General features: G+C 58.7%; 2 protein-coding genes across 5 annotated transcripts in view; one reads left to right on the top strand and one right to left on the bottom strand.

Moving 5' to 3' along the window:
• Positions 1-24,843, bottom strand: part of LIMS2 (LIM zinc finger domain containing 2) — a 44,098-nt gene that overhangs the window by 1,298 nt on the left and 17,957 nt on the right. For 2 of the 4 annotated variants that reach the window (XM_027554795.1, XM_027554789.1), the window contains exons 2-9: positions 16,207-16,366; positions 14,092-14,158; positions 13,772-13,892; positions 2,789-2,938; positions 2,117-2,267; positions 1,106-1,198; positions 511-559; positions 259-334 (exon numbers count right to left, since the gene is read on the bottom strand). In XM_027554795.1, the coding sequence (XP_027410596.1) occupies positions 259-334; positions 511-559; positions 1,106-1,198; positions 2,117-2,267; positions 2,789-2,938; positions 13,772-13,892; positions 14,092-14,158; positions 16,207-16,362 (863 nt within the window). In that variant the 5' untranslated portion in view covers positions 16,363-16,366. Of the gene's footprint in view, positions 1-258; positions 335-510; positions 560-1,105; positions 1,199-2,116; positions 2,268-2,788; positions 2,939-13,771; positions 13,893-14,091; positions 14,159-16,206; positions 16,367-21,447; positions 21,660-21,711; positions 21,736-24,843 lie in introns of those variants that run through there. The other 2 variants (XM_027554804.1, XM_027554783.1) reach the window with 2 other exon arrangements.
• Positions 5,278-12,132, top strand: GPR17 (G protein-coupled receptor 17). The gene is made up of 2 exons (XM_027554816.1): positions 5,278-6,149; positions 9,840-12,132. Exon 2 carries the CDS (start codon positions 9,868-9,870, stop codon positions 10,885-10,887), a length of 1,020 nt encoding a protein of 339 aa, XP_027410617.1. The 5' UTR covers positions 5,278-6,149; positions 9,840-9,867; the 3' UTR covers positions 10,888-12,132.

Raw genomic sequence — 24,843 nt, 5'->3', positions numbered from 1 at the left:
GCCAACTCCAACAGGAGACCCCAGCAGGCTCCAGGAGCGGGAAGGGGAGGAGAGGGGTGCTGTGTGGGTCTCCGCTGTGTGGCTCCTCTCCCGCCCGGGGGCAGGGGGAGGGGGGGGCGGGGGACGAGAGTGGGGGCGGGGCGCGGGAGTGGGGGTGGGGCGGGGGCGGGGCGCGGGAGTGGGGTGGGGCGGGGGCGGGGCGCGGGAGTGGGGGTGGGGCGGGGCGAGGCTGCGGTGGCAGGTGGGCACGCCACTTACTTCAGGGTGAGCCGGCTGTTGCAGGTGGAACAGGAGAAGCAGTGCACGCACCAGGCCTTGTTGAGGGCTGACACCACTGTGGGGGCAGATGCAGGCTCAGTGACCCCACAGGTCAGCCACAGGGCCCCCTGTGCGCAGGGAGGGGCAGCTGGGCACACAGCTGCAAGACCCACAAGCCCAGAGAGTGCGGGGGACAGGGGCTGGGGCAGGAAGTCGGCACAGGGACGGGGCGGGGGGTGGGGCGGGCCTCACCATCGCCCTCTATCACGTGGCTGCAGGTGTAGCAGACATCGCCAAAGAGCTGTGGACAGAGCAGGGGCTTAAACAGGCTGCTGGCATTCATGCCCCCGGCCCTGGGCCAGGGGTGTGGCCCCACCCCACCCCAAAGGGCAGCTCCTGTCATCTGCCAGGGCCTCCCGGCCGTCCTAGGCCTCCCGGGCCTGAGGGCTGGTCAGAATCACCGCCACCCCAGGAAACACAGGTGGAGGTGCTGCCCCCTCCGCCGCCCTGGTGTCCTGAGGGGCGCGGTCTGGGCGGTTTTTCTGGGCCTGGTAGGAGGGAGGGGGCCTGCCGCAGGTCACCCCGAGAGCCCAGGACTCCACATGCCATCTCACTCAGTCCCCACGACAGGCCTGGCCACAGGGCACATTTCCCAAACGGAGACACTGAGGTCACAGGGGCTGCCCAGGTCCTGAGACACTCAGCACACAGGCCTGTGGCACAGCCCCCACTCAGCACCCACCACGGGGGCTCCCAGGGGAGGAGGCTGCCCCATACCCTCTCCGGCCAGCCCGCCCTGACTGGCTCCCCGCAGCACCGCATCCCACTGCCCTGCCTCAAGCCGCACCTGGTTGTAGTGGGTCTCACAGTAGGCCAGGCCCTTCTTCTCATAATGCCGGTGCCCCAGGAACGGCTTCTCACACTTGGCGCAGACGAAGTGCTGGGGAGGGGGGCGAGGGGCAGGGATGGCAGAGTCGGAGCAGGAGCCACCTCCCCAGGAGACGGCAGTGACCCCAGGAGGCAGCCCAGAGGCTGATGGGGTGGACCCACAGGAGGGCCGTGGGGCCGACACCTCCGTGAGCTGACCCTGCTCAGCAGACCTCATTCCTCGCTGCTAGGCACCCGCAGCCCAAGGGGTCAGGTGCTGGTGAGGTGCCTGGAGCACAGAGGGCTGCACTCCCGCAGACTCCTCTGTCTCTACAAGCCCAGAGTCACCAGACACATCTTCCTACTCAGGGAGGCTTTTGGGTGTGATGACTCACCTTCCCATGGGGGGCTGGGGGCCAGGGGCCACATCAGGACCCTCACAGAGGGGCCACCCAAGGCAGAGCCTGTGGGACACAGAGCTGGCCTAGCCACGGGCTTGCATGCCTCTCTTCCAGATAGTGACTGTGAGTGCCAGAGCCCCCAGTGGAGCCCCCAGTGTGACCCAGTGGGACACACCTGACCATCTTGCCCGCAGGTGGGCTGAGCTCCCGTTTGCACAGTACACACAGCCACTTCCATCAACCACAATCCCACAGGGCGCCCCGGACCTGTGTCCCCAAGGCGTTCTCATGACTTTGGAATCTTCTAGAAGACCAGGAAAGGGAGGACGGGTGGGGGTGTCTCAGGACTTTGGAATCCTCTAGAAGGCCAGGAGGGAAAGGAAGATTGGGGGGTGGTGTGCCTGCTTGACCATGCTTTGTGTGCCCAGGTCTCTGGGCCCCAGGGACTGACCTGTCCCCGTCCAGGGGCCAGGAAGGGCAGCACCCAAGAGGAAGGTCAGTTCTGGGAGCCGGCCGCACGGCCCAGGGCTGGGAGGGAGTGTGAGCGTGAGCTGGGGCCCCCACCTGCTGTCCACACCGGCCTCACTCACCTCCACATGCCACTGCTTGCCCAGTGCGTTGACCACCCGGCCCTCAATGGGCCGGCGGCAGGCCCCGCAGATGGGGACCCCCATCTTGTCATGGCAGGGCAGGCAGTAGAGCTCGCCCTTCAGCTCCCGGGCCTCTGCGGTCAGCTCCTTCCTGGAAGACAATGCAGAGCCCCCGGTAAGGGCGCTGCCCAGCTCCCGCTCCTGCAGACCCAAGGAAGCAGCTTCCAGACAGCCCCCACCTCCAGCTCTGTCCCTGCAGAGCCCCTCAGGCAGGGGGTGCTTTCATCTCTGCTCTCTTTGGAGACTTCCTGTGCCCCAGACACGCCCCGGGGCATGGGATTCCCGTTCAGCTTTCGCAGAAGGAGGCCTGTGTTTGGCACAGATCTGTTCTCGGCCCCTCCGCCCCTAGATCAGACTGGGCATCTGGGACAGACCCCAGGTGGGGCTCTGCAGCCTCTCCTTCCTCTCTCGTCCCTCGTGCAACTCTGAGTCTCCAGTCCTCCCTGAACGGAGCCCCAAAGAGAGGAGTCTCCTGCACGGTTGCCCCCGGGCCCCCATTCTACCTTCCCCTGCACCCCACTCTCCCGTCGCTCCTCTGCCCACCTGGTCCTCCTCTCCAGCCCCATAACTGCCCTGGGTGGCTGTCCCACCTCCACGCAGCTCTCCCCCTACCCGCAGTGGGTGCAGCTGAAGTGGTCAGGGTGGTAGGCGTCATTCTTGAACATGAGGGGCTGCTCGTCGATGACCAGGTGGCAGCGCTGACAGATGTACTTGCCCAGGCCCTTGGCCTTCTCGCGGTTGTGACAGGGTCGGCACAGGTGTCTGTGGGGAGTGAGGCAGGTGTGAGGAATACAGCCGCCCCTCCGCAGCACCCTCCCCCAGACAGCTGGGCCACCTCCCTGGAGAAGACATCCCTGAACACCCCAGACAAAGGTCTAGTCAAGGCTGTGGTTTTTCCAGTAGTTGTGTATGGACGTGAGAGTTGGACCATAAAGAAGGCTGAGCACTGTAGAATTGATGCTTTCAAACTGTGGTATTGGAGAAGACTCTTCAGAGTCCCTTGGACTGCAAGGATATCAAACCAGTCAACCCTAAAGAAAATCAATACATTGGAAGGGCTGATGCTGAAGCTGAAGCTCCAATACTTTGGCCACCTGATGCAAAGAGCTGACTCATTAGAAAAGACCCTGATGCTGGGAAAGATTGAAGGCAGGAGGAGAAGGGGACGACATAGGATGAGGTGGTTAGATGGCATCACCGACTCAATGGACATGAGTTTGAGCAGGCTCTGGGAGTTGGTGCAGGACAGGGAAGGCTGGCATGCTACAGTCCATGGGGTCACAAAGAGTCGGACACGACTGAGCGACTGAACAACAACACCCTCACCCCCACAGCCCGAACAAATGCCAGGAAGCCTTGAGGGTTCAGCCCAGTGGCCCAGAAAAGTCAGCCAACAATCCTGCTGCTGGGAAGGCCACAGGTGAGCCCTCTAACAGGAGCCTTGGCACAGGACAGAGCAGAAGGAGACACGGCAGCAAGCTGGAGCTGACGTCTTTGGACAGCAAGGCAAACGTGGTGTTTTTCTTCTTTATGCTTTTCCTGAACCTAGGACATCACGTGGACAAGAGCAGCTCAAAAATTCGCTTTATTTTTCAAATATCTTTGAACACATACGAGTAACTGTGCAGTGTGTTACCATCCCACTGTGCCCAGTCAAGGAGCCAAGGAGTGCCAGGCCCGTCGGGCACTCGGGGCCTGCTTCCTCAGGGGTCCTCCCAACAAAGAGGAACCCAGACGTCTACAGGCTCGCTCTGTCTCCAAAGACAAGCACGGTTGTGCCAGATGGAGGCCCCCAGACCTAGGAACTGTCATTACAGAGTCTTTTTTGTAAAGACCTCCGAGTAATTTCTGATGGTACTTTCTCCTCTGGGCGACAGCTGTGGTCTCTACTGAGAGAAATCAACATGGTTTCTGTCTCCTTGGGCCTCACAGGCAGCACGGATTTAGACTCAGGGTCCCTGGGCAAAGATGCATTCATACAAAGGCTGCAGTGACCTGCTCCCGTCCCCCACCTGCCACCTGATCTGCCGGTGCTCTCGGCATCTGGGCCTTCCTGCCTCCCTTTTCCAGGCCCCCAACCCTCCCACCAGCCTCCTGCCCACCTGATACCAGCGTTGGCCTCTTTCAGAGGCAGGTCAGGTAAAGAATCCACCTGCCAATGCAGGAGATGTAGAGGACTCGGGTTCGATCCCTGGGTTGGGGTGATCCCCTGGAGGAAGAAATGGCAACCCATTCCAGTATTCTTGCCTGGGAAACCCCATGGACACAGGAGTCTGGCAGGCTACAGAACATGGGATCGCCAAGAGTCTGATACAACTGAGCATCTGAGCACGCACAGGGAGTCTCCTTAAAAGATTAACTCTCAGATTCAGAGTCCTCTTAGCAGCAGGACAACATTCAACCCATATGGAAAGATTTTTGCCTCAAAGTTTACAGAAATGAGCGCAACTCCCCAAAATTTGGTTGCAACACCCTGTGCCCTTAAACACTGTCATCAATCATCCAACAACAGACATGTGCACTCAGGGAAGCCGGCCAGATTCCCGTGTTTCAAGCCACCATGAGCCAGTTCTCCTAGACAGCTACCTTGGGCCACAGTGGGGAGGGAGCCTCACACCCCACCAGCTCCGGAGCAAGACAGAACTGAGGAACCCCGCTCTCTCAGAGGAACCTCAGATGTGAAATATCTTTTCAACGGACCTGATCCCAGCACCAGATCTAAGGACAACCAGTAGAGTTTTTCCAAGGTAGAATGAAGATAGAACCTAGGAATTCTACCATTGAGGTGCAACAGAAGAAGAGAACAAAACAACACACACACACATGCAGCCTAAGTTTTAGAGCGACACATGCTTGAGTCCAAATCCTGGCTCACTGGTTTGTGGTTGGCCAGTCAGGTCACCTCTCTGAGCCTCAGTTTCCTCGTCTGTAAAATGGGCAGTAATCCCAAGTGCACAGGACTGCATGAAAGAAGACATTTCAGAGAGTACTTGTGGGAGGTTCCTCCCAGTGATAGCATGTACATCTTTAAACATCTTAACTAAAAAGTTGTAAAGTCTTTTGAAACAAGTAATAGTGGTCTGGTGACCTGTGCTACTGGGTGTATCATTTTGGGAAAGACAGAGAGAACCAACTTTGCTGGAGTAGCCATTGGTGACATGCAAACAGCCACCCCCCAGACTCCCAGGAGGAGCCTTGGGGGAGCAGCACGGGGCAGGCAGCAGTGGCTCTGTTCCCAGGCCTCCTGTCCAGAGGAGGAGCCTGCACAGACGAGGGCCAGGCCTCCGGGTCCCCACAGGCACAGACAGCGCCCCATTATGAGGCAGCCTGCAGCTGGGCCCTGCTGGAGATAAAGGCCATGATTTATTCCGCACACCCAAAGGGGGCCTCATTATACAGGGCAGGACACAAGGACCCTACAGCAAGTGTCCTGAAAGAATCCCCTCTCATTTGACCAAACAAGACTCCTCGGCCTCCCACCCTTCCCCATTCACAAGACCCCCCCGCCGCCGATGGCCAGTGCAGGCTTGGGTGCCCAGGCCCGTTGTCATGGCAACCAGCCCCTCCCAGGCCCCCTCCCCTTGATAGGAAATTACCCTGTTCTGAAACGTCCTGTTGTCTGTCGGTCCCAGCCAAGCCCCCCACCCAGCCGGCGCCCACTCCACGGCTTCGCAGACAGTCACACGCAGACAGTCACACACTCGGCCTCTGTGATGCTTGGCGGCCCAGCTGGGGGGCGGGGGGGGTGCTGGGACACACTGGAATATTCACAGCCCAGCGGCAGCAGAGGCAGCCAGAGGAGTGGCCCACCACACAGGGGACCCCTCAGGAATGAAGCAGCCTTTCAGGGCCCGAGGGGGTGCAGCCTCCCCGCCTCTCCTTAAATAGCCAGCCGGCCTCTACCACGGCCGCACGGAGCCACCACCCACCCACAGGCCGCAGCCCACCTGCTGCCCCAGACCTGCTGTGAGAGGTAAGGGCAGGGCTGGGGAGCGGGACACGGGGGTGCGGGGCAAGCGCGGGCCCAGCAGAGCAGGGCCATCTCTGCCATCTCGCTTCAACCTATTTACCGAGGCCTCCCTGGTTTGAATTAGAGCAGCCCATGGGCGGTGCTCCTGTCTCACTGTGGGGGCTTTTAAAAGAAGAGTGGGTGCCCAGTCTGTGGCCCCATGGCTGCAGCGATGCCCCTACACTCTTCTCCTCTAGCCAGGGCACCTGGAGGGGCCCAACGAGGAGGCAGGAGGGACAGGTGCCGGCAACACCAAGAGACCTCCTGCCACCTCAGCCTCCTCCCACTACACACCCGCCCATGTTCCCTCACAGAGGCGGAGCCCTGCACCTGCTCCGTGGTCGGGGGCCCCACGCCCCCCAGCCGCCCTGCTCCGAGCAGAGTGAGACGTCGAGAGACAGTGAGAGCAGGCATTTCTAGGGACACGTGGAGAGGAGCAGGAGCCCCCGCAGACCTACTCCAAAACCAGCACCAAAACTCGTAACACAGGGGCAGGGTGGAGAAAACGCAACAGACCTCACACAAGCCTGAAAGCATTCTGAAATCAAGTCTGCACCCAAAGAGAGCACGGGGCATGCGGCCTAGTGGTGGGACTCAGAAGGCCCTGGGCAAGAGCAGAAAGCCAGGTGCCAGGCAGCCCACGGGTGCCACCTGCGCACACGCAGGGCCCCACGCTCAGGCCACTGCTCTACTGTCACCATCTGGAAAGCCTTGCTTCTTGAACAAAGGGTGGTGCAGACTGTGTCGCTGTGCCTGGGGCCAGGCCCGCGGGGGAGGCACTGAGCCTGGGAGGCAGCTCCACACCAGCCCTGGCAGCAGGGACCCATCAGCCCCTGGAGGAAAAGCAGGCAGAGGTGTTGGCTGTCCCTGCTGGGTCTTCCGGATCTGGCTTCCTACCCCTGGGCTGTTGCCCTAGCCAAACGACCCTGGGCAAGTTAGCTGATGCTGAGCCTCTATTTGTAAAATGAGCCTCCTCATCTGTAAAATGAGGCAGTGGACATCTGCCCCTGAGGACTGGTGGGCAGTGCCCAGGCAGGCCTGCCTCGCGACAGGCAGAGAAGATGGTCAGTACCTGTGAGCAGACCTCACGGAGGGGCTGGGTGATGACTGTACCACCAGGGGGGTGGGCAGAGTCTGGGCCTCAGAGCAGCCCAGAGTGGAGGGTACCCAGCTCAGCCCCTCCCCATCCCCATCAAGACCCCTCCCTCACTTGGCCTCCAGGCCTCCCCCACTTCCCCCACTGCCTCAGGTCGCACACACTTGGGAGCAACAAGAAATAATCTCTGTATTAGAAATTTAGGGAACCTGAACCACTCTGGGTCCAGGAGAGATTTGGGCAAGGGGACATCCCTGGATCTCTCCAATAATCAAAACGTGATGTGATCAGGCGAGCGTCTCCGCTGGCTTGAGAATGACTGGCCAGATGCTCACCACCCCTGACTTCCTCCTGCTCAGCCACCTGTGGGGCAGCGGGGGTGCCAGGGGTGCCCAGGGACCCCAGTGGTGGTTGATGAGGCATGAAGCGGAGGGTCAAGCTGCTGCCTGGCCCGACAGCTCCTCACCACCCACACTGCCCTCCTGCCCTCCTAGCTGCCAGAGTCTGAACCACTGGCCCTGCTCCGTCTACTTCGGGAACCCACACCTGGGGATGGCGCCCAGCCTCATACTCAGGGACTGCCAGCGCTAACGTCCCCGTGCTCCCGGAGCACTTGCCAGCCCCCGCCAGGACTATTATCTTGGTCATTAAAAGGAGAGGACCCGAGGACAGGAGGAGTTTACAGAGAACTTGCTCCAGGTCCCCTGTGGCTCGTGTATGCAACTGCTGCTTCCGGTCCATCCCCGCTGCTCCTGTGAGCCCCTCTCCTGCCCCCTCTGTGGCCCACAGGCAGGGAGTGTGGCTGCTGAGAGGCAGGGTTCAGGGGAGCCCCTGAAGTTGCACTGTAGGCAGAGGTGCCCTGAGAAGAAACGGGCAGCTGCCCCCCAAGCCAACGTGGGGCTGCGGGCTGCGTGCCGTCTGGCCTTCTCCTGCCCACACCTGTCCAAGGCCTGGGGGAGGCAGGGCGTTTGGACCTTTCCTCTCCTTTGTGAATCTCCTGAGTCGACCAAAATCAACATGGGAAATCTGTCACTCTGTCTGTTGGGGAGGGACCACCGGTGACCCACTCAGAACTGGGGTCACCAGACAGAAACGGTTTGTTTCCAAGGTCAGGAGGGCTCCGAGCCACGCCCCTTGGTTTATGCTGAGGGTAAACCAGGTGGGCAAGGCTGGGCAGAGACAGGCCGCCTCCCTGGGTCCTGGCCTCTCTGGGGCTGCAGATCTTGGCCAGAAAACCACGGCCAGTCTCTCCACCTCTGGGACATATGGCTCTTCCTCTCCTGGAAAAGAATCTGCCTCCTGATAGTTAAAGCGACCCCATGGACTGTAGCTTATGAGCTTCCTCCATCCATGGAATTTTCCAGAAAAGAATACTGGAATGGGTTGCTATTTCCTTCTCCAGGGGATCTTCCCCACCCAGGGATCGAACCCGGGTCTCCCGCATTGCAAGCAGATACTTCTACTGTCTGAGCCACCAGGGAAGCTCTAGTTAAACTACTCCAGGTAGTAAAACACCCAATGCAGGCCTGGACCCACAGGCACAAGTCTAAGACACTTGTCTTTCTAAGACACAAGTCTCCGCCCACTAATATGCCCAAAGCAGGGCTGGTGGCTGAGTTCAAAAAGCTCACGACCTTGGCTGCTGGCCTGGACAGCCTTCGGGTGCTGTAGACGGAGCAGGACACTGCATTGCTCGTGAGGCCCTCCCGTGGCTGGTGCTGGGAGCATGGGGGACCTAGTGGACAGGCGGGTCAGGGAGGCTGAGCAGGGCTCACCTGATGCTGAGGAGGCGTTGGCCAAGCCCCCCGCACTGGGCTCTCAGGCCAAAGTGCCCCACCCACGAGAAGCAGGGCTCAGGGGACTCATGCACCCCACCGGTTAGACAGCACACAGGGGAGAGGGACAGAAGATGAGGGCCCCTCCCTCAGCCCTCACACCCCCCAGGGCCTCAGACAGACAGACAGGCCACCATGCTCTCTCTCCCTGCGGTGCTGACTCTATCCCCTAGGTCTGAGAGGTGGCTTTCAGGAACACCAGGGCTCTGCCCAGAGCTCTCCATGCTCTACAGGGACACGGCCGCACAGTGGGGAGCTGACCCCAGCATTAGTTTGGCACCCAGGCCCTGGTTTTGGTTTTGCTTTCTGCAGCCTTCCAAAGCAGGGGGTGCAGGTTCGATCCCTGGTCAGGGAGCTAAGACATGCCTTGAGGTTAAAAAAAAAAATCAAAACATAAAACAGAAAGGGTTTCATCCCTGGGTGGGGAAGAACTCTTGGAGAAGGGCATGGTAACCCACTCCAATATTGCCCGGAGAATTCCATGGACAGAGGCTACAGTCCATGGGATCGCAAAGAGTCCGACACAACTGTGACACTTGCCCACCCCCAGCTGGACACAGGAGGTGCTCTGTAGCCCCTGAGGCAATGCTGAGCATGGAACAGCCTATTAAGGGGTTAGGGGTCAGCAGGTACTAAAGGCTTCCAAGAGCTCATGTCTACAGAGGGTGATGCCTCGCTTGTCCCAGGCTCTCTGAAGCTGGGGTGTCTGCTTGTTCCCTCCAGGCTCAGTGCCTCTGCCTCTGGCTGAAGCATGAATGGCCTCGAGGTGGCCTCCCCAGGGCTACTGGCCAACTCCTCCCTGGCCCCTATGGAGCAATGCGGCCAAGAGACGCCCCTGGAGAACGTCCTCTTCGCCTCTTTCTACCTCTTGGATTTCATCCTCGCTTTTGTGGGCAACGCCCTGGCCCTGTGGCTCTTCATCCGGGATCACAAGTCCGGCACCCCGGCCAACGTGTTCCTGATGCACCTGGCCGTGGCCGACCTGTCCTGCGTGCTGGTCCTCCCCACCCGCCTGGTCTACCACTTCTCAGGGAGTCACTGGCCGTTCGGGGAGATCCCATGCCGGCTCACGGGTTTCCTCTTCTACCTCAACATGTATGCCAGCATTTACTTCCTCACCTGCATCAGCGCCGACCGCTTCCTGGCCATAGTGCACCCCGTCAAGTCCCTCAAGCTCCGCAGGCCGCTCCACGCCCACCTGGCCTGCGCCTTCCTCTGGGTGGTGGTGGCCGTGGCCATGGCCCCGCTGCTGGTGAGCCCGCAGACCGTGCGGACCAACAACACGGTGGTCTGCCTGCAGCTGTACAGGGAAAAGGCCTCCCAGCATGCCCTGGCGTCCCTGGCTGTGGCCTTCACCTTCCCGTTCGTCACCACCGTCACCTGCTACCTGCTGATCATCCGCAGCCTGCGGCAGGGCCCACGCGTGGAGCGGCGCCTCAAAAACAAGGCGGTGCGCATGATCGCGGCGGTGCTGGCCATATTCCTGATCTGCTTCGTGCCGTATCACGTCCACCGCTCCGTCTACGTGCTGCGCTACCGCGGCCACCGCACCTCGTGCGCCGCCCAGCGCGCGCTGGCGCTCGGCAACCGCATCACCTCCTGCCTCACCAGCCTCAACGGCGCGCTCGACCCCGTCATGTACTTCTTCGTGGCCGAGAAGTTCCGAGATGCCCTGTGCAGCCTGTTGTGTGGCAAGCGGCTCCCAGGGCCGCCGCCCAGTGCCGACGGGAGGACCAACGAGAGCTCGCTGAGCGCCAGGTCGGAGCTGTGAGCCTGGGCCCCGCCCCCTCCCCAACCCCACAAGGACCACCCCGCAGAGTCACCGAGGAGGAGCCCACCTCCTCTGAGAAAAGAAACCGAAACCTCGGCCGGTCACCATCACCTGCTCCAGGTCCGAACTCATCACCCAGCGCCGAGTTCTGTCTTGGCTGTCAGCAGATCCCTGGCGAGGCAGCACCAAAGCGCCCAGACGGCCGCTCCTCTGCGGGGACTGGGCTGACCCTGCTCATTCACAGCCACGAGACACTCAGTGACTTGGACCCCACCCCGCCTCCCCCGGTGAGGGGCAAGGAGGCCAGAGGAACATTTCTGAACAATGAGCGTCTTTCTTTCCCAAGTGCCCTCTGCGAGGCTCTGGGCCTCCTCACAGTAGAAACACATGGCTGCGAAGCTTGGCAGAGAGAACTCAGGAGACAGGGGAACGGCCTGCCAGAAGAGGGGGCACGGGTGGGGACGGCGCTCGGTGGAGGGTCAGGAGAAGGTGTCTAGAGATTTCCTCTCAAGTGCAAGGTGCTTTGAGTTCCCTTTGTGCCCCCTTTCCCAAAGGCCCCTGTGTTTAGGGGACACAGGCAGTACATGAGAGCCGAACACTCTAAGCACGTTTCAGGGTGATCTGCAGGTGACGTCCAGCAACACAGGGCCTGTTGGTCCCTCCTGCCACACACAGACCTGCATGTGCCGACAATCCCCAGTGCTTCTCAGCAGCTGCCCTGTCCCTCCTGAGTCCTGGGCGAGCACAGACTATGGGGCGCCATCACGGGAAGCCCAGCTTCGTCACTGCCGGCTGTGGGGGGCACGCAGACTGGCCCACGAGTCTATCTCCCCCTAACCCAGACCCAGCAGGGGCAGGGTCCCACTCCTCCCCAAGAGGTCTTCGCCTGGCTGGCCAAGCTGTGAGGTGTTTTGCTTAGAGGGTGGCCTGTATGCCCCTCACGGTTTCTTTTATGTACTTGGTTATATTGATCATAAGGGCTTCCCTGGTGGCTCAGTTGGTTAAGAATCTGCTTGCAATGCAGGAGACTGCCTGCAATGTAGGAGACCTGCATTTGATTCCTGGGTCAGGAAGATCCTCTGGAGAAGGAAATGGCAACCCGCTCCAGGATTCTTGCCTGAGAAGTCCCACGGACAGAGGATCCTGGCAGGCTACAGTCCAGGTCACAAAGAGTTGGATACGACTGAAGCAACTTAGCATGCATGCATACTGATCATAAACATAACTGTACTTTAATAACTGAAAGTTATTCTGTTTGGTTAATGCAACTCCCTCCCCAGAACTTCTCTCCCTTCCGACCCAAGAACGGCAAAGTGGCGGCGCAGGCAGCAGTGTGCACTGTGGTTCTGGTGGCGCCACAGCCGGCCCGCCCCGCACAGACGCTGACGTTCTGCCTTGTGGGCTTCAGGGTGCCCCACCTGCCTGTCACCACAGCAATACTTTACTTTCCTGAACAAGTCCAGCCTCTTCTGGATTTTTCCAGCAAACACTAGAGCAGGAGTCCCAGCGTGAGCTGCAGCTTAGGCCCACGCTCAGGGACCCTGCTGCACTGTCTGCCCCTCAAGGCCACTCATATCAGCACTCAACACTCAGGCTCCTAGTGAGCACCCTGCAGACACCAGGATGAACAACACATGTCTCTGGAGGAGCAGGCAGACGGACAAGGTCACTACAGCAGCGTTAGGAAGTGGGGCTCCAACAGGGCCGGAGATGGTGCCCAGCGCCCAGATAAGGGAGGAAGCGGGAGGCAGACAGACAACTGAGGTGTTGCTAGCAAGGCAGGTGTGTGCTTCTGTGAGGCCTGACTGCCAGCAGAGGAGAAACTCAAAGTTGGCTTGTTGGGTTCTATGGCATTTGGGATGCCTGCCAGACACTGTGGAGATGGCATGTGGGCAATGGGGTATTCCGAGGGAGAGGTCTAGGGTAGAGGCCTACATCTGGATTACCCAGCACAGATATGCCATTTGGGCCAAATGCAAAGCCCCAAAGGAGCCCGCCATAGAGAGACGGGTGGAAAAAGGGGAACCGGGACAGCACAGCCATGCGGTAGGAGACCCCATGGGTTCCTGGGCACCCGGAGAGAAGTGGGAAGGGCAGTGCAGGCTGCGGGAGCCCTGAGCAGCTTGGGTGGCGGGAGGAGGTGGAGGAACCGGCTGGGCACTGGGAAGGGCTGCAGGGAGTCGCTGTGCAGTGAAGGCTGACAGGGTGCCTTGAACCAGGGGCCACCTCGCCTGAGCCATTAGAAAGGGACCAGAGAGGTCCAGAGCTGTGAGCCCCGCTGGAGGAGCGGGAAGTGAGCAGGCCTTTGGGTGCAGGGACACGGCCTCCGCTGCGACAAGGGAGGGAAACACAGGTGCAGGGGAGGGCAGGGCAGGGCAGGGCAGGGGGAAGGGAGGTCCTGGCTGCGGGGGTGGGGTGCAGGGACAGTGAGGGGAGGGGAGGAAGAGGAGAAAGAGCAGGTCTTCGTGGAAGGTGACAGTTTAGCCTGCTAAGGGAACCCGGGCCTGAAGTTTGGAGCACCGCTGGGCCCCAACTGAGTGCTTTTCTCCCAGCAGCCCCTGTGGGGTCTGAGGACGGGGGACGGCTGCAGCCTGGGTGGCCAGGCAGGCAGGAGCTTAACTCACAACTCCTCATTCTCACACTGCACCAACAGCTCCGGCTTCGGCTGCCTGCCTGCTGGCTGTCTACTGTCAGCCTGCTCCAGGAAGCAGCCCTGAGCCTGGGGCAGCCCCGATTCCTGACCCCTCACTCTCCAGCCTCCGTCGTCACCCGTAAACCAGAGAGAGTTCTCCTGCCCGCCTCACAGGGACGGCGGGGGTGGCAGCCCCACTGGCAGCCCGAGGCGCCTGGACCAGGCCTGGGCCTATGGTGATGCCCGTCTCACCTGCCTGCGTTCTTCACAAAGCCCAGGTCAGCCAGCTCCACGTCGCACAGCTCACAGCGGAAGCATCCAGGGTGCCAGTTGTTGTTCATGGCCTTGATGACACGGCCAATGATGAATTCGCCTGGAGGAGAGATGTCCCTGCTGGCCTTGTGCCCTCCCCCTCCAGAGTTCCTGCACTGGAGCCCGCCTGGCTCTGCCTGGCCCCAGGGCGCCGCTCCCAGAGCTTGGGAAGATGATGAGCACAGGGGCCCGAAGGCCAGTGCTCAGACAGGGCCCCCTACTCTCGAATCCCCACTTCCCAGGCATCGTGGAAGCCTTACCGCAGGACCCGCAGCACGGAGCAAACAGCATCTGGAAGTCGTGCTCGCAGTACTTCCGACCTTCGAACTGCAAATGGGGCCAGCAGAGAAAGGACAAGGAAGGCACTGTCATTTTCTGAGCTGCACCGGTCGGTGGGGTGAGGACCTGCCCTCGGGGAGGCTGGATGAGCACCCCACTTTGTATACCTGCTACCACCACAGGAAGCAAGGGTGGGGACTTCCTGAAGGAGGTGATAAGGAGTGGAAAGACAGAAGGGGAGGAGGGTACTAAGAAGAGGGATTTCCACACAGGGAGCAGTCAGTGCAAGGCCTGAGGGCGGGACGGGATTGGCCTGTTTGACTTGGGGACAGTGCAAAGTGAGGGACCTCGAGGAAGCTGGCAACTCGGCAAGGCTGGCCCCTCAGAGGGCCTCCGCTGTTTGCTGAAGATCTTGGCCTTGCTGGTTCCAGGGGCAGGCTGCGGGCTGGGGGTGGATGTTTATGCTGGGAAGCCCAGGGATCAAGGCTGAATTCTGTGTGTCCCTTGGCCCTGTTTCGTGTGTGAGAGGTACACTCCCCCAGGGACCACAAAAGATGTAGGGAAGGGACCCAGAAGAAGAGGCACAGGAATGGGGTGCACCAGAGCACCCCGAGCCCTGCACGCTGTCCCCATCTGTCTGGGCAAGGCAACACCTGCCTCTGCCTTTCCGCCCTTGACAATTTTATTTGGGTGTCCCCTGTTCCCTGAGAGTGTCTTGTTAAGCTGCACCTGGCTAGAGCCCTACCCAGCAGGGGCAGCGGGAATCTAAATCATCATAGGCACATCCACAGAGCCCGGTACCACTCCACCCCTTTACCCCACCTCCACCACTGGCCAGCAATTCTCAGGAGGCACCATGGGGAACGGCAGCTCCTGTTCAGTCAGGCAGATCACACACTGTCTGTCGGCCAGTCCCCTCAGCTTCAAAATCTAGCCAGCCTCTGAGCATTGCCGTGGTGTGCCTATAAACGCTTAACAGGCAGCCCTGAGGCAGCCTGGCAGCATTTGCCAATTTCTGTGGTGTAAATAGTCCCACCGTGGTCAGTTTGAAGCTACCAAAATGACGCTGACATGGAATTGAGAAGAGATGTCAGTAGCCACCACGGTACTGCGTTTCCAGCACCTAAACACAATAACAGGTAGTGAAATGTAATAAAACAGTTAGGAAGTGATGAGTTTTGAGTATCTGCTATTTTTGTCTTTAATAAAATTTTATCTCATTGTATGTATACATCATTTAACTTTTAATAATGACTGTATTTAGCAACCAGCCTGCAGGATTGCTGAAAATTTAACCATCTGCTCTTGGGACCGAGGGCAGCTCAGCCTAGGTCCCTTGCCTTCCATCTGGATTACCAAAGAAATAACTGGCTTCTGGCCTCACCTGCTCTCCCAGCTTCTGTCCCCACTCCTGCACAGTGTCTCCTCTGCATAGCAACCAGGGAGGCCCTTTTCTACTGACAGACAGACAGGATGGGTCCTGCCCTTCCCAGGATGAAGCCTAAGGCCCCATGAAGGCCCACAGGGTTAAACGATTCTGCCTGCCCTCCCTCATCTTCTACCGTGCCCTCTCATTTCCTCTGCTTCCATCACGTCAGCCTCCTACTGCTCCAAAACCCACACGCCCCAACCTCAGGGCCTTTGCACTTGCTGTGCCCTCTGCTGAGAGCTCTTCCTGTAGGTGCACACACGCTCCCTCACCTCCTTCAGGCCTGCTCAAACATTACCTCCCTGCTCAGGCCCCCACCCCCAGGATTCCTCATAACCTGAGCACTTAGCAGCATCAGGTGTATGTTGGTTGTGTTTACTGTCGGACCCCAGGGCCTCCCAGATGACAGGATGAACGGTGACTCCTTCAGCACCACGCACACCAGGAGAGCACCATTCACAGAGGTGAGGGCTGGGCCCCCGCGGGGTGGCCAGCAAGGTTCTGGGCTGGCAGGAGCACCACCAGCTCACGGCCCGGCACGTCTGCCAGTCTGTCACTGGAGGGCCGTGGCCAGGCGAGGCCCGCAGGCTGCCAGAGGGCAGACCCTGAGCTGGGTCAGGGGCTTGGGCTCCGGGAAGCAGAGGCAAGGGTTAGGGAGCACGCTCACCTCGTAAAAGAGCCCCTCGGGGAAGGGCCGGAAGCACTGTGCGCACACGAAGCAGTGCTCGTGGTACAGTTCCCCGTTGCTGTTGACGATCCGCTCGGCAGGGGCGAAGCGTGCCTGGCAGCGCTGGCACACGGCGTTGGCCAAGGCGTTGGACATGTTGCTGGGCAGGAAAAAGGAAGAGGTCAGGACCTGCGGGCCACATTCAAGGGACACGCTTTCCAGGGCAGAGGACAGCACCATCCCCACCCCAGGCTGGCCTTGGCGCCCTGGAGACTCAGTCACGCAGTCGGTCCACGCTGCCCTGCACCGGCTGGGGTCACCCCGGGTGGCTGTCTACACCCCATCCCTGTAGCCACCGTGTGCCAAGGATACACCAGGTGCCAGTGTGTACCAGGATGCAGTGGCCTTCCCCGATGACAACCCTGCGAGCCCTGCATAGCGTGTCCAGCTCACAGACGGACGAGCGGACACCTGGAGAGAGTGACCCCCCCGGGCCACAGTGGGCAGAGGCAAAGCCCCTCACCCTGGAGCCCCGTCTCTCCCTATACCCTGCAGCCCCCAGTGCCCTTCATGGAGGGTCAGGTGCAGGTCAGGCCACCGCTGGGCTCATGCCAGCCAGAGCAGTCAGGGCTCCAGTCCGGGCCCTCACTCGTGGTGCAGCCAGGGCTGGCCCTCGTGCTCCAAGCCCAGGCTCCCAGCCAGAGAAGGACCCTAATCATGGCCATGAGCGTGTGTTCTGGCCTTTTGATGGCGGACATACAAGCTCTCTATGGGGTGCGTGGCCCACTGTAAGCTTGCAGAGGACAGGGTTGTGGTTGTCATTGTCACTGACCTGGCCCCCAAGCTACTCAGTTGTGGAGCTGGGCCATCTCTCAGGGCATCAGGGACACCCGGGCACCCTCCTGCGCCTCCTGTCTCCTACTCAGGGAACCAGAGTGTCTCGGGTACAAAGCATCATCCAGGCACAGGGGAGCAGCCTGGGATTCACATACTTATTTCATCCCTGAGGTCACCCTGCTTTTCTAAGGCTCAGAGAGATTGAGTAACTTGAGCAAACTCACAGAGCAGATGACAAAGTCCAAATGTGAACTCAGGTTGGACCGAGTTCAATGACTCTTTCCCCTGCACCACGAGTTAGATTCATCCCTGCCCCACCCCCCTCCAAACACAAAACCACCCTACCACGGAGAAGGTGAGACTATGAATATTTGGGAATGGGAGCAGGATGGGAAGCGGGCAACTGCTGTCCCCAGGGCAAGTGATGGCTGTCCTTATGTGAGGTGTGAAAGCCAAACTGAACTCCAGGGGAAATCGCTACAGAGACACACGCTGGCTCCAGCCTAGGGCCCCATCTCAGAGAGGAGGACAAACCTTGCGGTCAGCCACAAGAGCCTCTACAAATTCCCAGCATCCTAATGCCCGCGACCTTGACTACAAGGCGGCAAACAGACTTTGTCTCTTGTCAGCTCCAGTGGATTGTGGTGGCTGCCTGGAAGGGTGGGCGCAGAAGGGAGGTCAGGCTCAGCGATGAGAGACGCAACCAATCGGCGTGTCATGTAGACTCGTGCAGTGGCGCTCGGCCCATCTTTGGAGGACGTCTTTCCAGCCTGTTCTGCCTCCCGCCATGCTGAACCCCAGCCTTCTCTCAGGGCTACAGCGCCATGAGAAGTCTCAAGTGACACTGCTCGTGCTGGAGTCCCCTGGCAGGATGAGCCCGGGAGGCAGGCTAGGGCTCTGCCTCTCAGGTGGGGGCTGTGGACAGTGGATCTAGCAGAAGGTGCTGCCACAGACACAGAAGGGGAGCTGGGCTGGGGCACCCAGGTAGAACTTCCTCTCTGCTCTGCCAGAGGAGCCCTCATGGCAGGCAAAGGGCCAGAATGCTCTTCAGCAAGCCCTGTCAGGCAAGCAGACCTCCGCCTGCCCTCAGGCATCCCTGGGGGACCAAAGCCACCTCCCATGTCCACATTAAGGCCAAAGGGGTGAGGAAGCAGGACAGACGCAGGAGGGGTTGGGCAGAGCCCAAGTCGACAGGGAGGCTCTGCACGCAGCGGCCACCACCTTCCTTTCCGGCTCACTGCTGGTCACCATGTAGAGGAACAGACAGGACAGGGACTGATCACCCAGGCCCTCAGGAGCTGGGCTGGACTCTCAACACAGGCACAGTTTCCTGTCCCAAGGTCACCGTGAACCTGGAGGCCTTGTCCTCCCAAAACACACACCCAAGGTAGCTGGGAGGAAGTTCCAATGCCTGGCCATGAACAAGACCTTGGCGGGTCTTGGAGAAATCAGAAATCAACAGGAAATCCTGTGACTCTGGGCCTGGAATTCCCCACCCAAAGAACCCAGAAAATGCAGCCAAAACACATATTCAAGTCCAGCCCCAGGCTTTCAGATTGTTCCAGACGTCTGGACCCTGACCGAGTGAGCGTGCAGCAGGCCCATTGTCAGTTTGCCCCTACAGAGCCCCAGCCTTACCCCAGGGCAGACATTCGGAGACAGCATCTCCACGTGATGGCCACAGCAGCTGGCCCCTAAGAGAGCGGCTGGCTCTGCACTCTGCCTGGGTCCAGCTCCCTGGCTGGGGCCCTAGGAGGCTCAGATCAACAATTTTGCCATCTGTCCCCTACACGCCTCTCAGGTAGGTGGGGCATGGGGGAGACCACCTACCTCCCGCCCCGCTGGTGGCCCCAACCCAAGTCTTGGTCAGTAGCACCCCCAATGGCACTTCCATGTCTGCATCCCCATGGTCCTTGCTTGGGAACACAGTACTCCAACCCACTGACCAAAGACGGGGGATGGACAGACAAGCCCATGTGCCCGATAACTGGATCACAGCCCCATAAGAGACGATGCCAGCTGCAGGAGGCAGCCGCTCCAGGCTCAACTTCTTGTGTTTAAGGCCTGACAGCTCTAGCCACCAGTTGTGCCCCTGGAGAAAGGTACCAGCTCCCTGGGGCCTCGTTTCCTCATCCGCAAGGAGGTGGCCAGAGGAGCAGGAACTGCCACTCAGAACTGAAGTAAAGAACTTGCTGCCTACAGCAGACAGCACGCGGAGCACAGGGCCAGACAGGCCAAGCGCTGGATAAAAGAGCTGTTGTTTCCAGCAGCCCAGGGACCTCCCGCCCAGCCCAGCAGTGCTCCCTGCAAGACGGCAAAGGGGGGAGGCAGGGATTCCATGTCCTCCTTCACATTCTGCCCGAGAACAGGGAGCGCAGTCTGCCCAGTTAACATCAGGGAGACACCACCGCCCCACCAGCACCTAGAAGCCAAACCCCATTGCTGGGGGTGGGGGGCGGGGGGCGGGCGTGGAGACTCACCCACAGATGTGCACACTGCCTGAGACGAGCTGGGGCAGCCAGTGGGGCCAGAGGTAGGTGGTCACCCCACCCTGTCCCCCTCTCCAACCCTCCCCAGCATCCCCAAATACTCTGTCTTGATACCCAACATAAAAGAATTTGATGCAAGACATCTGGAGCTCTAGCCTGGGGTGTGGTGGGTGGGGTCCTTTCTGAGCCAGGTCCTCATGAGGGGAGGTTGCTGGTTTCAGATAGGGAAACTGACCTACCAAGAGGGTCAGAAACCTGCTGAGGTCACACGGGATTGGATCTGTGCTCTCTTGTCCCCTCAGCTCCTGGTGGCATCACGCAGGCACGACCATGCAAAACTGTTTTTCCTACAACCTCAGACCAACCTCCATTGCAGCCTCCCACCCACCCAACCCTGGAAAGCCAGCTAAAGGGCCTGGGCACAGGCAGGGCCAGCCATAGGGGACTTTCCACACTCAAGGGTGAGTCAGTGTTGGTGAGGCCAGGTCACAAGCCAGAAGCTCAAGGCAATAGGAAGTTGAGTTTAGCCTATGAACATGCATGCGTGCGTGCGTGTGGGGGACATTCCTGATGCCTGATCCTCACTATCAGCCCTGTCCTCCTTGCATCTAGACCAAGTTCTTGTGCTGCATTCATACCGTGAAACCAGCCTCCACACGGGCCTCTGGCCCATCAGTGCCCTGTCACCCACTCCTTGCCCCATGGCTCCCTCCACTCACATCTAGGGTCATCCGGAGACCAACCGGTGAGGGTTCCTGTTCACTCAGGGAAGTCACTTGGCCTCCCAAGCCCCGAGTCCCCCACCGGAGCAGTGGGCTTATCCAGTTCCTGCCCTGGTGTGGCCCCTGCTGAGGAACCTGCAACACTGGTGCGGATACAAGTCCAGCTGCAACAGGTATCCCACAGGTGCCTCTCTGCAGCCTCTGCTCTCCACTCCCCACATGACAGCCTCTTGCTTGCTGCGTTCATACTCCCAGACATCTTTGCGGGCTCACTCCCCTCCCAGGCACCCACCACGGTGCTCTGTGGTCACCGCTGAGCATCAGCCTCTAAACCTCCTCTTCTCCCCAGGTCCTCCAGGCACCTCACCTCTATGACTGCTGCTCTGTCTCATCCCTGAATCCCTACCCCTTCCTCCCAACCTTCATGTCCTCCCCCACACTCTGCCCCCACACCCCCAGGGTTCCCACCTGCTACTTTGATGCAAAAGACAACAAACCCACAGCTCCCACTGCTCTCTTGCCCCAATTTCTAGCAGATCTTTCCATCCAGATGGCCCCTGAGATGCTGCAAATGCAAGGAGTCCAGGATCCCCTCCCCCAGCCCCCACTCGGAGGGCTCCACTATCTATGTGCCCTTCAGACTCTCTCCACGCCAGATTAACTCATCCTCAGAGACACCTTGAGGTCCATTCTGAGCCCCAGAGGCTCCTCCTCCCAGTCCCAAAGGAAGCATTCATCATTGGTCTACCCCAGCAGTTCTCCCCAGGATAGAGCAGTTCAGGCTTTTGAGTCAGTCCAGCCTGGCTTCAATTCACCGCTTAGCCCCCTTTATAGATGAGTGATGTCCGGCAGGTTCCTTGACCGCTCAGTTCCATCCGCTAGAAAGCGGCCAAAAAGTTCCGAGGAGCCTGAAAGCGGTAGTGGCGGTTACTTCGACAACTTATCTGAGCGCCCCATGCTCAGCGCCCTGCCCAAGAGTGCTGATCCCAGATCAGTAACCCCGGCTGGATGAAGCCGCGCCTTGCCTCCACTCTGGCCGCCAAGCCAGGCGCTGCCCCCACGCCCCGGGCTGCGGGCAGCCGGGCGGCCGCCGCCGTCGGAAGGGCCAGGCAGGGTGTCCGAGGAAAGGCCCGCGGCCGCTGCTTTCCGGCCATTGTCCCCCGCGCCCCTGCCCTGCCCCCCGGGCCACCTACCCTGGCGCCGCGGGCGGCGGGCTCTGCCGGTGCTGGCGCCGCCGGTACAGCCCCGACGCGGCGAGCGCGCCCAGCCGGGTGGCCATGGCACGGGCCTCCCTCCCTCCTGCCGCCCGCTCCGCCGGGTCGAGGGACCCCAGGCTCGGAGGGCGGGTGCTGCCACGGGCAGCCACCAACGACCGGACACCGGGGCCCGGACGCCCGGCTTGCAGGAGGGGGCTCCCTCGGCACCCACCCGTCTGCACCGGAGCTCACGTTACGCACTGCGATCTCCAAAGGGCAGCGGAGTCAACTCCAAATAGAAAGGATATTGTTCCCGCCGCGGGGGCAGCGCAGTGAAAGCTGAGGCTAGCAGGATTGGGTCCCGGCTGGGGAGGAGACGCGCTGGGAAGATCCCAACGAGCACAGAGGTGAGTCCACAGTGGCAGGGCAGGCTGCCTAGAGATCCCGGGCTGCCAGGAGCCTCCGAGGAAATCCTAAGCCCCCTGAACACCCTGAGGATGGTATGTCCTCCTTTGAGGAGGGCAGTATGGACCTGAGCCAGCTTACGAATCCTGCAGTCAAGAAGCTGATGAGAGATTCACACACGTGCCCACTTTCTGCCTTGGTCTCTTCCCTGAGAAAGTGCAGCCACCTAGGAGACCCAGGGAGACCCAGGAGACCCAGCTTCCCTGGTAGCTCAGCTGGCAAAGAATCTGCCTGCAACGCAGGAGACCCCAGTTCAATTCCTGGATCAGAAAGATGCCCTGGAGAAGGGATGGGCTACTTACTCCAGTGTTCTTGGGCTTCCCTGGTGGATCAGACAGTAAAGAATCTGCCTGCCATGCGGCAGACCTGGATTGGATCCCTGGGTTGGGAAGATCCCCTGGAGGAGGGCATGGCAACCCACTCCAGTATTCTTGCCTGGGAAATCCCTGGGACAGAGGAGCCTGGTGGGCTACAATCCATGGTCGCAGAGTTGGTCATGACTGAGCTACTAAGTACAGCACAGGAGACCCAGACCAGGGCAGCCCAGTCCCTGGACCTGGCCAACAAATAACCATCTACTCCAAAAGAAGTTCACACGGTCAAAACCTGGAGGGCATGCAGTCCCCCAGCTCTTCATGGAGAGCAGAAGCAGCAGGTTCTGATGGAAGACCCCCATGGTTTCCATGCATTTTTATCTAAAGGTATTTATTGGTGGGGCTACTGTGATCTATGTGCAAACACCCATGACCAGCATCTGAACTGTGGCCACTGATGGCCAAGGAAGAACCACGATCAGCATTTAATAAGGATCCACAGCACTCACAGAAATCTATCACATTGATTCCATTTCCCTGAAAAACCTCTCTAGTGAGGTCAGAAAGCATGAGCAGTATCTTCCCCTGCCTTCCATCATTCCAGACAGCAAGGTCTTCTGACACTGGGAAAGGAGGAAACTTTAGAGGGGATCGATCAGCACTCAGATGCTGGGCCTACACATCAAAGAACGAACATCGCCCAATAAATTCAAACTCGAGGAAGTAAGTGCTCCTTAACCGCTCTGGGAGTCAACCCCCAAACATAGCCAGGTGACTACAAGCACCGTGTGCAGTACAGTTTGTCAATACACCTTGATTCCAAAGGTATCAAGTACTGATCAATTCAATAAATATTTTCTTAAAGGTGGCACCAGGGGCTAAAAGGGCATAGAGAAGCTGAGCCTGGAGCCGACAACTAGAAGGATCACCTCCTGCCTTCTGATTTAGAGCTGAATGCTTAAGAAAGCTAGGGTATAGAGTTTTCCTAGGGCAGCTTCAAGTTGATGGCCCAGGGCCTAGGCCCCTCTTACCAGCCTCCATTCAACCTGACCCATATGGAAATTCTGATCTCTAGAACCCAGAGCTCTCAGCCAGAGTCAGAGTCACGTTTAATGAGGGAACACGTCCACAATGGTGGATAGACCTGGGAGGGAGGCTATAGCCACAACTGTTTTGCACATCACCATTTTAAATGAAGTTCAAGTCCAAGATTACCAAACACTGATTGATTCAACAAATATTTACTGTAAAAGGGGCACCACAGGCTAGAAATTGAGAGAAAGTTAGTGACTGAGTCCAAATCCCAAATCTCTGCATAGCCTTGTTTTCCCATTCTGCAGCCTCTCTTGCAGGGTGAGGCTGCCAGTCATGCAGGCCTCCCTGTCTAGCATTCTGGCTCCAGAGAACACAGTTGCAAAAACACAGCAAAAATGATGTCAGCAAAAATGGCAGAATAAGGACCTCTGAAAGTCTGTCCTTCCGTAAAAGCAATGAAGGATTTCCTTGGTAGCTTAGCAATAAAGAATCCGCTGGCCAATGCAGGGGACATGGGTTCAATCCCTGGATCAGGATGATACCCTGGGGAAGGAAATGGCAACCCACTCCAGTATCCTTGTCTGGGAAATCCCGTGGACAGAGGAGCCTGGCAGGCTACAGTCCATGGGGTCGCAAAGTGTCAGACACAACTTAGGGACTAAACAACAACCACAAAAGCAATGAAAAAACTAGCACAAACTGTCAAGAGTCCCCTTTGTCAGAACTCTATAAATTAACCAAAGACTTGCAGTAAGCAGACAGCAAGAAAAACAGCTGAGAGGACATATGCATGATCAAAAGGTACATGAAAATATGCTCAATATATTATAATCATAATCGTTAAGAAAATGCAAGTCAAAACCTCAATGAGATATCGCCTCTCACCTGTCAGAAAGGCTATTACCAAGAAGACAAGAAATAACAAGTATTGGTGAGGATGTGGGGAAAAGGAACCTTTGCATACTGTTCAAAGGAATGTAAATTGATGCAGCCACCATGGAAACAGTATAGAGTTTCCTCAAAAAAATTTAAAAATAGAACTACAATATGATCCAGCAATTCCACTTCTGGGTATTTATCTGAAGGAAACAAAAACACTCATTAGAAAAGATATACACACCCCTAAGTTCATTGCAGCATTATTTACAAAAGCCAAGGTATAGAAAGAACCTAAAGTGTTCATTGATGGATGAATGGATAAAGAAGATGTGGTATACAAATGAAATGGAATACTATTTGGCCATAAAAAAGAACAAAAGGGACTTGCCTGGTGGAAGTGGTTAAGAACCCACCTGCCAACACAGGGAGCACGGGTTTGATCCCTGGTCCAGGAGGATTGCGCATTCTATAGAGTAACTAAGCCTGTGTGCCACAACTACTGAGGCGGTGCTCTGCAGCTTGCAAGCCACACCCGCTGAGCCCTTGAGCTGCAGCCACTGAGTCCGTGTGCTGCAACCACTGAGGCCCCTGTGCCTAGAACCCATGCTCTGCAACAAGAAGCCACCACAATAAGAAGCCTGCACACCGCAATGAAGAGTGCCCCTCTCTCCCCAAAACTAGAGAAAGCCCCCGAGCAGCG

Source organism: Bos indicus x Bos taurus, chromosome 2 (genome assembly GCF_003369695.1).
Source record: "Bos indicus x Bos taurus breed Angus x Brahman F1 hybrid chromosome 2, Bos_hybrid_MaternalHap_v2.0, whole genome shotgun sequence".
In the NCBI taxonomy this organism is placed as follows: Eukaryota; Metazoa; Chordata; class Mammalia; order Artiodactyla; family Bovidae; genus Bos; species Bos indicus x Bos taurus.
Note: the sequence above shows the minus strand (reverse complement) of the source record. Positions and strands in the feature narration are given on the sequence as shown.

Coding starts and splice junctions, on each gene's coding strand:
- GPR17 (XM_027554816.1), top strand. CDS start 9,868: ATGAATGGCCTCGAGGTGGCCTCCCCAGGGCTACTGGCCAACTCCTCC.